We start from the raw sequence: 12,114 nt of genomic DNA, 5'->3' as shown, positions 1-12,114 counted from the left end.
CAGGGTTGCCTGAGGCCCGGGGGAGCAGGCCCCAAACAAGGCCCTGACGATGCCACCCCACCCCCGCCCCCCACGCAGTGGCCGGGGTACCGGGGGAGCGGGCGGGCGGAGCAGACGCAGGCACTCGGTGTCGTTAGCTCTTTATAGACTCTCATTCTAGGAAGAGGGCGCCTGGGGCCGGCCGGCCGGGGCCAGCGCACAGACGGGCGGGGGAACTATTTACAGGCCCACCGCGAGGGCTGTACCGTGCTGCTCCCGGCGGGCACTCAGCCAGGCCTCCAGTGAGCAGGAGCTGGCGGGGCGGGGCGGGGCGGGGCGGGGGGCTGTACACGCGGGGGGGTGGGAGGGGCCTCAATACTGTCGAGGGCGGGGGCTGTAAACATGGCCGGGGGGCCCTGCCCACCCCTAGTGGTCGGTAACGACACAGGGCTGCGGGGCAGGGCCGCACTCAGGCGTCCGACAGGCAGCTCTGGATCTGGTCCACCCACTGCTGGGCCGACGGCACGTCCTGGGCACAGAAGTTGTAAACACGACGCGTCGTCTTCACCTGGGGACACAGGACGCTGACTCCACGGCTCCCCCAGGGACAGCCACGCCGCCCCTCCCGCCCCCACCGCAGCTCACGTCAAAAAAAGCTTTCTCATCCACAGTCTTGGGGGCACCCATGGTGGGCGCGCCGGGTGCCACAGCCTCCACCTCGGCCAGGTCGATGACGCCCTTGCACTCCGTGTCCACGCGGTGGTCATAGTAGCGCAGCTGAGGGGGGCAGGAGTCAGGGCAGGGCGCCCTCAACTCCCCGCCCCGCCAGGGCACCTAACACTCACCTGGTGCTTCGTCTTGTCCAGCACAAACCAGCGGGCCTTCCAGGGCTTCATGAAGGCGCCCTTCTTGTACAGGGTGCCCTCATAGGACCTGTGTTTGCAGCAGGACCGGCCAGACCACCTCAGGGCCCGGCACCGATGCCTGCTCTCCACCCCCGCCAGGCCCGGCAGCAAGACCCAGGAGTCCGCCCCAAGCCAACCCGAGCCCAGAGCCCTGGGTCCCCAAGACAGACATTTGTGATGACCCCCACCAGGGCCTCGGCAACAACGTAGGGGCCCCCTCAGGGCAGGGCCTGACGAGCCGGCAAGTCTCAAGACGACTGTGGCCAAGCGGCCCTTGGGCCCAGAAGTGGGGTGCAGCCTGCGGGGCCCCCGCCCCCGAGAGCCCGCGTCAAACCCCGCAGTCCCTTCCCTCTCTGGCCGAGGTCACCAGCTCCACATCCCGAAGGCTAAGCCCACTTGCTTCTTCCCTGCACTGGTCAGCTCACGCTGAGGCCACCGGCAGGGCCTCACCCACCAATCCCTCTGCCTGAAAAATCCCAGGAAGCCCCCCAAAGGCACCCGCCGCGCCCATCTGGGAGCTGCCGCAGACCTGTTCTCACTCTCTGCCGTCTGGAACTGGCTGTAGAGGGTGCTGGTGCTGCGGCGGGCTGCCTGCCGCGAGCTGGATGCTGTGGAGCCACTGCTCTGGTCGCTGTCCAGGCTGAGGCTCAGCGTGGAGCCCACGGGGCCCTCCTGCAGGTACACACCCAGCGAGCGGCGGTGGTGGGGCACGCTGGACACCAGCAGGGAGCTGGGGGTGCCCTGCGGGCAGGAGGGGCCCGTGTCAGGGGGGCTTCCCCACCTTCAGGCCGCAGGCCTGCCCGCCCCCCACCCCCGCCCCGCTCACACGTCCGTCTGGCCGGCCCTCGAGGCGCTGCGCTGCCTTCACCCGATCCCAGGCGTCCTTCCAGCGCTCGGGGGGTCGGCCCAGCTCGGTCTCCAAACGCTGCATCTCCTGCCGGGGGGAACCAGTGAACTAAAAGATTCTGCAGAAGGAAATACCCAGACTGGAACTCGTAAAGACAAAAGCATAGAAACCATAGAAAGGAGACAGTGAAAAGATGCAACAAGTGTGTAACTGTCATCCACGAGGAAAATATGCAAGGGTGAGGGACTGGACAGTATCAGTATTTAGAGAAAACGGCTAAAAAAAGACATCAAAAATGTAATCAAAACACTACAAACCCCAAACAGGATAAGCTGAGCATACACACCCCAGGATATTAAGAAAATTGACATTTTCAGGGTATTATCAGAAAAACATGAGAGAGAAGAATTCCAAAACCAGCCAGAAAAAAAAGACACACTATCTTCAAAAGAGCAACAAGGCGCTGACTGGCGCACAGACGTGGAGCCGCCCTCCAGCCGCCGCCACCAGCGGCTACTGGGCTGGACAGTGCAGGAGCCGCCCGCGGCCTGAGGCCCGAGAGGGGCGAGGGGGCGGGGCAGAGGCAGGGGGTGGGGTGTAGGCCACCCAGGTCTGTGGGGGGCGGGGAGAGTGAGCAGGAGCTCGACCCTCCCCCTATAGGCTCCCCCCGCCAACCGCATCTCTGGCCAAGAGCAACCACCACGTGTGCGGCAAGACCCCATGAGGCCTGGCAGGGCAGCCACTCAAAGCTGTGAGCTGCATCCGGACGCTGGAGGTCACACAGCTCAGGGAGACACAGAATCATGGGGACACCCTGCTGATGACACAGACGTTCCGCTGAAACCTGGAGAGATCATGTCCGTGGAGCCTGGAGGAAAGGCTTTTCTACAGCTGCCTAACAAAGCCTAAGAGCAACCCCTGAAAAGACCAAGCTGACCCACAAGGTCACTAACTGCCAGCGGGAAGAAAACCCATGACCGTGGAGGAAAACAGATCTGGATCCTCAACAGCGTCCAGCTCACAACAATTCTTAGACAAGCAAGAAGGCAGGGAGAGGAGAAGCATCTTCAGAGGAAAGTGAAACAGACCCAGAAATGAACAAGATACTCCAGTAGCATGTAAGAGGTTCAAAACAGTTATAAGTACATTTAAGATTTCAAGATGAACATAATGGTTGAGAAGATGGGGAATCTCTAGAGAGAAAAAAACCATAAAGAAAATGGAAACTCTAGAGCTGAAAACTCTAGTATCTAAAATAGAAAATTCATTAAATAAGCTTCAGAGCATTTTAAACATAAGGAAAAGAGCAGTGGACTTGAAAGCAGGGTAATAAAAATCGTACAACATGATCTGCAGAGGAAAAACCCACAGAGCCTGAATGACCTACGGGGCAAGAAAGTCCCAGAAGAAATGAGGGAATAATTATACGGGAAAAACTTTTTAAAGAAATAACGGTCTAAAATCTAAAACCATCATCACACAACGTCTAAGGCGCTTAAAGAGCTCTAAGCAGAACACATACACACACACACAAAAGCCGACGTGATGGCCAAGCTGCGGGTACTGGAGATGGAGAGAAGGGGCTTCCTGGTGGCCCAGTGCTGAAAAATCCGGCCGCCGACACGGCAGACACAGGCCTGACCCCCTGGTCCGGGAAGGCCCCACACACCCCAGAGCAACTAAGGCCGGGCGCCGCAACTGCAGAGCCTGTCTGTGCTCCAGAGCCGTGGTCTGCAGCGAGGGGGGCCGCTGCAGCGAGACGCCTGCACACCAGTACTGGAGGAAAGCACGTGCAGCAGCAAAGACCCAGGACGGCCACAGAAAATACACAAAATGAAGAGAAAACCTTAAGGTAGTCGGGGAAAGAGGGCGACGTCACACACAATTTACAACGGTAAGAAGGAGCGTCACCACTCAGAAACATCGCCAGCAGAAGACACTGGAACAGCGCCTTTAATTGCCAGGGCTCAAAGTTCTGAACCTAGAATTCTGCATCCAAAGAAAACACCCTTTAAAAAAAGAGGGGTACTCTTTTGCCCCCTTCTGATGCCTATGTCAGAAGTTTTCTCTATCTCCTTTATACTTCAATAAAACTTTATTACACACACAAAAAGAAGAAAGGCACAGAAAGAGCAATTAAGGAAACAATACCATTTACCACTGCATCAGAAAGAGTAAAACACCTTGGAATAAACCTGCCTGAGGAGGCAAAAGACCTGTACGCAATAAACTATGACAGTGATGAAAGAAACTGAAGATGACACGAGGAAAGATGTACCGTGTTCTTGGACTGAAGAATCAATCCTGTTAACTCATTACTGACCGGGGAAGGGGGGAGGGGGCGGGGGTTGCAGAAACTAATGCCTGTGGCCAGTGATTTTTATGTTGTGGCCAAAAACCAATCTGGTTATTCACATTTTGCAGGTTATAACATTCAGTAGTTACACATGACACACCGGTAAAGTCTTCTAATTTTCGTGAAATGTTTTCAATTCACTCTTCTGTAGAAGCAAAGGCGCATTCTCCAGTACCGTGAGTTTCATTTTCACTTCCCATTTCAGAATCAATCACTAAGGTTTTTTCGAAAGTTTTTTTTTGGCTTTCGTTATCTAATATTCACATCATCTGAACAGAACTATATTCTGAAGAACTATCCTCTTCTGAGACATAAGTACATATACCACTTGGACGATCAAAGACAGTATCTGCGTAAAATTCACTGAAAAATTCTTCACTCAAAATTTCACAAAGCATCAGTTTTGAAAATGTCACATTTATAATATACACAAGGTTGGGACAAAAGCCTAACAGAGCAAAACGTGAATGGCAGAACTTCCCTGGCGTCCAGTGGCTGAGAACTCACCTGCCAACGCACAGGACATGGGTTCGGTCCCTAGTCTGGGAAGAGCCCACTTGCCACAACCTCAGAGCCACAACCACTGAGCCCCAAGCTGCAACTGCTGAAGCCCGTGTGCCTGGAGCCCCCGCTCCATACAGAAGCCACCACAATGGGAAGCCTGCTCACTGCAAGGAAGAGTGGCCCCTACTCGCTGCAAGCGAGCGGCGCAGCCAGAAAATAAAGCGAAACTTAAAAAATGAACAGAGGACCTAAATAGATATTTCTCCAAAGACACATGTATGACCAATAGGCTCATGAAAAGATGCTCAATATCACTATTACCAATTATTAGAAAAATGCAAATCAAAACTATAGTAAGGTACCACCTCACACCAGTCAGAAAGGCCATCAGTGAAAATGTCTACAACTAATAAATGCTGGCGAGGGTGTGGGGAAAAGGGAGCCTGGCTCCACTGCTGGCGGGAATGAAAACTGGTGCAGCCACTTTGGAGAACAGTATGGAGGGTCCTTAAAAAACTGCAAACAGAGCTGCCATGTGACCCTGAAATCCCACCCCCAGGCACACATCCAGAAAAGACAAAACCTCTAATTCGAAAAGATACATGCACCCCAATATTCACTTCAGTACTGTTTGCAATAGCCAAGACATGGAAACCACGTATATATCAATCAACAGATGAACGGATAAAGGTATGGTACATATACACAGTGGAATATTCTTCAGCCATAAAAAGCATGAAGTGATGTCACCTGCAGCAACATGGATGGGCCTAGAGATCACCACAGTCAGTGAAGTTAAGTCAGAGAAGGAAAAATACCGTTTGATATCACTTAAATGTGGAACCTAAAAAATTAAATAAGTGAACTTATTTACAGAACAGAAACAGACTCACAGACATAGAAAACAAACATGGTTACCAAAGGGGATGAGGGGAAGGGACAAATTAGGACTCTGGGATTAACATACACACTCTATGTGTATAAAGTAGATAATTAAGGACCTGCCCAGCACAGGGAACCATATTCAGTATCTTGTGAAAACCTATAATGGAAAAGACTCCACAATATATGCACACACACACACATATATATATGCTTCCCTGGTGGCTCAGACAGTCAAGAATCTGTCTGTAGTGCAGGAGACCCAGGTTCAATCCCTGGGTCGGGGAAATCCCCTGGAGAAGGGAATGACAACCCACTGCAGGATTCTTGCCTGGAGAATCCCACAGACAGAAGAGCATGACGGGCTACAGTCCATGGGGTTGCACAGAGTCAGACACGACTGAGAGAATAACACTTTCACGTATCAGTTCAGTTCAGTCGCTCAGTGGTGTCCGACTCTTTGCGACCCCATGAATTGCAGCACGCCAGGCCTCCCTGTCCATCACCAACTCCCGCAGTTTCCTCAAACTCATGTCTATCGAGTCGGTGATGCCATCCAGCCATCTCATCCTCTGTCGTCCCCTTCTCCTCCTGCCCCCAATCCCTCCCAGCTCAGGGTCTTTTCCAGTGAGTCAACTCTTCCCATGAGGTAGCCAAAGTACTGGAGTTTCAGCTTCAGCATCAGTCCTTCCAATGAACACCCAGGACTGATCTCCTTTAGGATGAACTGGCTGGATCTCCTTGCAGTCCAAGGGACTCTCAAGAGTCTTTTCCAACACCACAGTTCAAAAGCATCAATTTTTCAGCACTCAGCTTTCTTCACATGCATCAAAATCACTTTACTATACACCCGAAACAACACTGTAAATTAATTGTACTTCAAAAAAAAGAAATAGTGACAATAAAAAAACTAAAAAGGCACAATAAAGAGATTTTCAGGTGAAAAAAAAAAAGCTTGGGGAATTTATCACTAGCAGATTTGATTTACAAGAAAACATTAACGGTCCTTCAGGGTCTTCCCTGGTGGTCCAGTGGTTAAGAAGCTGCCTTGCAGTGCAGGGGACACAGGTTCTGTAGTGCCTTGCCTTGCAGTGCAGGGGACACAGGGGACGTAGCTGCTCGGGGAACTACGTGCCACAGGGCAGCTAAGCCCACACAGCCGAATAGATCAAGTGCGTAAGTACTGAGTGGAGAAAAGCTCAGGCTGGAGAGAAGTGACACAACGGCAGACCTACAAGGAAAGAATGAAAAATACCGGGCATGGCAAACAGGCTGTTCCCTTATCTAATTTTTTCAAAACAAAGTTGGCCACTTAAAATTAACATAATCCACGCTGAGCGCTGACATCACAGGTGAAAGTAACATGGGCAACGACAGCAAAATGATAGTCGGCAGTTCCGTGGGGGGGTCAGGGGCATGGGTACAACTCAATCCCGAAGATCTGTGACTGCAGTCACTGACGACCACTACAAGTAACGCAAAGATACAGCTCAAAAGCCAGATAATGCTGATAACGTGGAGTAACAATGCTCAACTATCAGGAAAAATAACAAAAGCAAGAAAAAAGCAAAAAAAGGACAGCAAGCAGGAAGCCAGACTTCACACCAGTGTGAAAGTGTCAGTTGCCCAGCTGTGTCCACTCTTGGCGGTTCTCTGTCCATGGGATTCTGCAGACAAGAACACTGGAGTGGATAGCCGTCTCCTTCCCCAAGGGATCTTCCTGACTCAGGGATCAAACCTGGGTCTCCTGCACTGCAGGCAGATTCTTTACCCTCTGAGCCACCAGAAAAACCCATCACATCAATGACTAAGTGTAAATGCTTATGCCGGATTCACACTGTTGTATGGCAGAGGCTAACACAGCACTGTAAAGCAATTATCCTCTAACTAGATATAAAAAAAATTTTTTTTGAGAAAAATTTAGATGTAAATAAACAAGTATAAATAGACCCAAAAGTCCAATGAAAAACAGAAACGGGTAAAAAGAAGACCTAGCTACATGAGTACCAGAAGCTCCTCTTAACTGTAAAGACACAGACCAGTCAGAAGTGAAGCCACCACAGACAGTACACGCACCACAGACGCTGGTCCAGGATGCCACCGCCACGACCGCAAGTAGCACGGGGGAGAGGACAGTCTGCTCTGCGCCTGTGGGCCCCCTTCACCCACAGAGCCAGGACCCAGGCTCTCCCAAACCCTGGATGGCAGGCGGTGCTGGTTCTTAACACACGTTACAGCCTGCTCGCTCCTCCCCGCTGCCCACCCTCCCCACAGGAAGCAGCAGCTCAGGACGCCGCCCGCTGAGACATCCCGGAAGTCACCCAGCCAAGGCCCGGGCCGGGAGGCTCCACCCACCGCACAGGCCCCTCTATTCCAGGGCGCACCCGCCAGGTCTGGCAGGCAGAGGACAAGAGCGGCCTGAGAGTCCAACCCAAGCTTCTCTGAAGGGACGCCAGGCAGCTGGAACCCTGCAGGGCACCGTCCACACGGGGGTGTGCACACCCAGGAAGGCGAGGGCAGGGGTCTAGAGAGGACAAGGACAGGCTCTGCAAACCCCGCTCGCCCCTGGGGTGATTCCAAACCTTCCTGAAACTGCGGGGTTCACCACAGCCTCGGTCACCGCTGCCTGCAGACAGCAGTCAGGGCGGGCACTGCAGACCAACGTGGGGGGTGAGGGGCCACCAGACTGACGCACGCGGGACCCCCACTCCCAGTCCCCGGGGCCGCACGCACCTCCAGCAGCCGGGAGATGGCATCGGGCTGGGCTCGGGGGCGGCTGTCATAGCAGGGCCACACCACCCGGCGCCTGCTCTGGGGGGCACCCCCATCTGGCCGCTCTTCCTCCGGGGGCTCGGGGGGCCCCTGCGCCAGCTCCCAGTCGTAGGGGGGGCCCTCGGCCAGCGTCTCCTCGGTGTAGAAGTCCCACACCTTCAGGTTGGACACGTTGCTATAGGGCCGCAGGACCTGGGGGACGGCCTGGCGTGAGCACGGGGCGTGGAGGAGCCCGGCCACCTCGCCCGGGGCCCGGCTCACCTCCGCGTCCTCCGGTGCGTACATGTAGTTGTAAAACACGGGCGTCCGCTTGCTCAGCCGCTCCACGTACTCCCACACCGAGCGGCAGGCCTGCGGGGCCCGGCGCTCCCCCTTCTCCTCGTAAAGCAGCCCTGCGGGCGGGTGGGGGCACAGCGCCGGCCTGCTGACCACGCCCCTCCTGCAGGCCACACACCCCCACCAGCGGACCGCCCCCATCGCCTCCCGTACCCACCCGCCCTGCCCCTGTACCCAGCTCAATGCGTTCATAGTCGGAGTCCAGCAGGAAGGTCCGGAAGCGGCGGGACACGTGATGGTAGCCAAGGAACTTGAGGTAGAAAGGACTGAACTCGAACTCCATGGGGAACTGCAGGTGGATCTGTGTGCAATCAGGGGTCAGCGGAGAGCGGTCAGCACGCACAGCCCCCAGCCACCGCCACCCACTCACCTGGTGTACACAGTCCAGGAACTGCAGGAAGACTGGAGTGAAACCACTGCTCTGCCCAGCTAGGGTGTGGGCCCCGCGGTGGCTGAAGCGATGGCCGAAAGACAGCCACTCCTTCTCCACCAGCAGGCGGAAGCCCTCCAGGGTGCGGTAGAAGGGGTCTGAGAGCAGTTGCACCAGGGACACCACCTGAAAGCAGCAAGGAGAGTCAGCAGGGTGTGGGGACCCCGCCCCCCGGCGCTCCTGAGTGATGTCCCTGCCCCCCGCGCACCTGAGTGGGGATGTCCCCGCCCCCCCGCACACCTGAGTGGTGATGTCCCAGCCGTCCTCCAGGCTCACCAGGACAGAGGAGCCCGAGTCCAGGAGCTCCACCACGAGCACCGACACCTGCAGCAGCTTGTGGATCTGCAGGGACCCGCAACCCTCAGCACCTCCCAGGGCCCCAGGACCCACACATCCACAAAAGAGGTGGTCATGCAGGCCAGCACCAGGGGAGAGACTGTGCCACAGGCCCAAAGTGTGCAGGGGTGCGTCCCTCGTCCCGCCCACCCGTCAGCACCTTCTGGGCCTGAAGAAGTGGCCCTCCCTGACACGCCCAGGCCCACAAGGACAGAACAGAGGGTGCCCACATGGCCGGGCCCTGGCCTCCACCCCTGTCCACCTCCCACCACTGGGAAACACCCATCACCTCCTCCCAAAGCCAATGAGCAAGCCCAGTCCCCACCCACTTGTGGCTCTAGGTAATGGGGGCGGGGGGGGGCCCCCGCAAGCAGCCAGGTGGCCACTGGACAGTCCCTCCCCATGGCTTCTGCACCCCCCTCCCGGTGCCATCCCCCACAGTGGGGTCAGGGGAGGGGAAAGACCTGGATGAGCCACTCTGAATCTTCCAGTGAGCGCAGAAAGGAGGCTGGGCTGGGCTCGGTGGCAGGACAGCCAGGGACACAGGCCTTTAGCAGCTTCTTGAAGCTCGCCTTCACCTGCCGCGCCTCAAACACCTCAATGGGCACCAGCTCCCACTGCTGCAGGGGGTCTGGCCGCACACCCTGGAGGAGGCCAACCACGGTAAGGCGGGCCCAGACCTCACACCCCACCTGACCCTGGGACCCCGTCCCAGTCACCTTCAGCTGGGCTTTGTCTCCAATGATATAGAGGGCTGCGCGCTGGGGCCGCAGAAAGCCTGGGTCAGGAGGGGCCCCGTTGGCCTGGGGGGGGCCCACACCTGCTAGCCGGGAACCCACATCAGTGCTGAGCCCACCGCTGCGCCCGCTGGCCCGGACGCTGCCCCATTTACCTGCACAGAGAAACCAGGTAAGCACCAGACTAGGGCCGGGGCACCACTTACCTAGGGCTGAGCTCCCAGGAAGGGCAAGGGCGGGACTCGGGGCATCAGGCTGTTAGTGCCCAGGGCTGTGGGGAGGGCTGGGTTACACCAGTCTGTCACGTGGGGCCGTTAGTGCCAGATGTGGGGACGTTAGTGCCCATGACCACTCAGTCCCATGGGGACCATCGGGGCCAGGTGTGGGGGAGCCGGCCTGAGTGGCCAGTACGGTACCTCGGGGCGCAGTCCGTCTGGAGGCCGAGGCCGCCATGGGGTTGGACAGCGTGGTGACCCTGGCTCTGGGGCTGGGCACTGGGGGTACAGCAGAGAGAAAGCTCAGGCCTGGCCCCAGGCCTGGGGGTGTGCCCAGCAAGGGGGAAACTATGGCCCAAGGAGACTGGGTACAGGGCTGAGTTGCCCCAAACCCCCAAGGGGTCCCGGGGAGACAGAGACAGTGCGGGTCAGCACCAAGGCCCTCTGGGCCCCCAGGGCAAACCAGGGAACAGAGGACCCGACAGTACGTAGAGAGGGGAGGGAACAAGCAGGACCCTGGGCCTCCTCTGCACCCTCAGCCCATGGACGCTGCCAGGGCTGCTCAGGCCGTGGCCACCCAGCACGCCCTGCCAGGCACAGAGCAGAAGGTGGCCACGAAGTGCAGCCCAGAGAGGAGGAGGCCCCAGCCTGGAACCTTTGAGGTTGGTTCAATCCAGGACACACGCATGCTCGAGGCTCATGGGCTGGACGTGTAGGGAGCTGGCAGGATGAGGCTCTGCACTGGTCTCTGGGTTCCAAAGCCAGCACCAAGTCCCGCCCCTCCTCTGAGTGGGGTGCAGGCCACTGGAGGTGAGCATAAAGGCAGCCTACCACGCTGCAGGTAGAAGCACCATCACCCACAGCAAGGACACTGTGTCTCCAAGACAGAGTCTGAACCAGAACCGTGTATGGCTGAGGTAAGCTGAGCCCCTGTACACCCCAGGCAATGAGGGGGTGGCCCATGCCCAGAATTCGGGGGACACCAAGCAGCAGCACAAGCACCATCAGGGAAAACACAGGCACGAGGAGACGAGCGGTCCCGTGGAGAGGGTGCTCGCTGCCCGCAGGGGCCGCTCAGAACCTCTGGAGCAGACAGAAGGCAAGACAGCGCAACCATAACACGTGCTGAAGGACGGAAAACTAAAAACGAGAAAGCGACGTTCCCAGCACAGAAACGACATGGGTAAGGTACGTGCCCCTTCAGAAGGGTGGACGCCAAAGCTGGTCCTCCCTAGGTCGGCATCCCCACTAGCCACCACGAGGACAGTGGGACCGCCCGTTCCCACAGCCGACACAGGTCCTGTGCCACAGGGAGGGCTGCAGACGTGGGCGGCGAGCTCACAAGCCTCCAGTGAGCGGCGGGAAGAATCAAGGGAGATGCTCAGGCTTCTGGAAGGCTGGGCCCACACGTGGTGCCACCAGCCCAAGCCCACTTGAGGACCCTAGCGCGTCTGGTGGCTAGAGCCACAGCAGAGGAAAACACAGACAAGTCTGAAGGGAGGGAGGGAATCAGCAAGGCCTGAGTGACAAGTGACCCCTGGTGTGATGCCTGCACCAGCCAGGGTAAGGGGGGCGTATCACAGAGAAACAACCCCCGAGTGACATCTGCCGACTGCACACACAACCGCCAGGACAGCTCCAGGTGTGCACAGGCCCTGGGTGGACACCGTCACCACGTCTGCTAAGGAACAGGCAGAGGCCAGCTCAGGCCAGCATCTGGGCCACACGCAGGCCCAGGGTGGGCAGCTTCCCAGACCTCGTGCCTCCAGAGGGCAGATAAGCCCTCCGAGCACAGACTGATAGGCCTCTGATGAC

The 12,114-nt window shown here is 57.0% G+C and overlaps 1 protein-coding gene across 6 annotated transcripts in view; it reads right to left on the bottom strand.

Annotated features, from left to right (window-relative positions):
- Nucleotides 1-124: 124 nt before the first annotated feature.
- SBF1 (SET binding factor 1) overlaps nt 125-12,114 on the bottom strand; it is a 28,125-nt gene continuing 16,135 nt past the window's right edge. For 5 of the 6 annotated variants that reach the window (XM_043882520.1, XM_043882519.1, XM_043882521.1 and 2 more), the window contains 13 exons: nt 10,501-10,578; nt 10,067-10,239; nt 9,812-9,991; nt 9,252-9,353; nt 8,952-9,137; nt 8,756-8,882; nt 8,507-8,637; nt 8,207-8,437; nt 1,711-1,818; nt 1,414-1,625; nt 825-912; nt 625-756; nt 125-547 (listed from right to left, as the gene is read on the bottom strand). In XM_043882520.1, coding sequence (XP_043738455.1) covers nt 449-547; nt 625-756; nt 825-912; nt 1,414-1,625; nt 1,711-1,818; nt 8,207-8,437; nt 8,507-8,637; nt 8,756-8,882; nt 8,952-9,137; nt 9,252-9,353; nt 9,812-9,991; nt 10,067-10,239; nt 10,501-10,578 — 1,847 coding nt within the window. In that variant the 3' untranslated portion in view covers nt 125-448. The remainder of the gene's footprint in view (nt 548-624; nt 757-824; nt 913-1,413; nt 1,626-1,710; nt 1,819-8,206; nt 8,438-8,506; nt 8,638-8,755; nt 8,883-8,951; nt 9,138-9,251; nt 9,354-9,811; nt 9,992-10,066; nt 10,240-10,500; nt 10,579-12,114) is intronic. The other variant, XM_043882522.1, reaches the window with a different exon arrangement.

This window comes from Cervus elaphus, chromosome 22 (assembly GCF_910594005.1).
Source record: "Cervus elaphus chromosome 22, mCerEla1.1, whole genome shotgun sequence".
NCBI classification, from domain to species: domain Eukaryota; kingdom Metazoa; phylum Chordata; class Mammalia; order Artiodactyla; family Cervidae; genus Cervus; species Cervus elaphus.
This window is presented reverse-complemented; position numbering and strand designations above follow the sequence as displayed.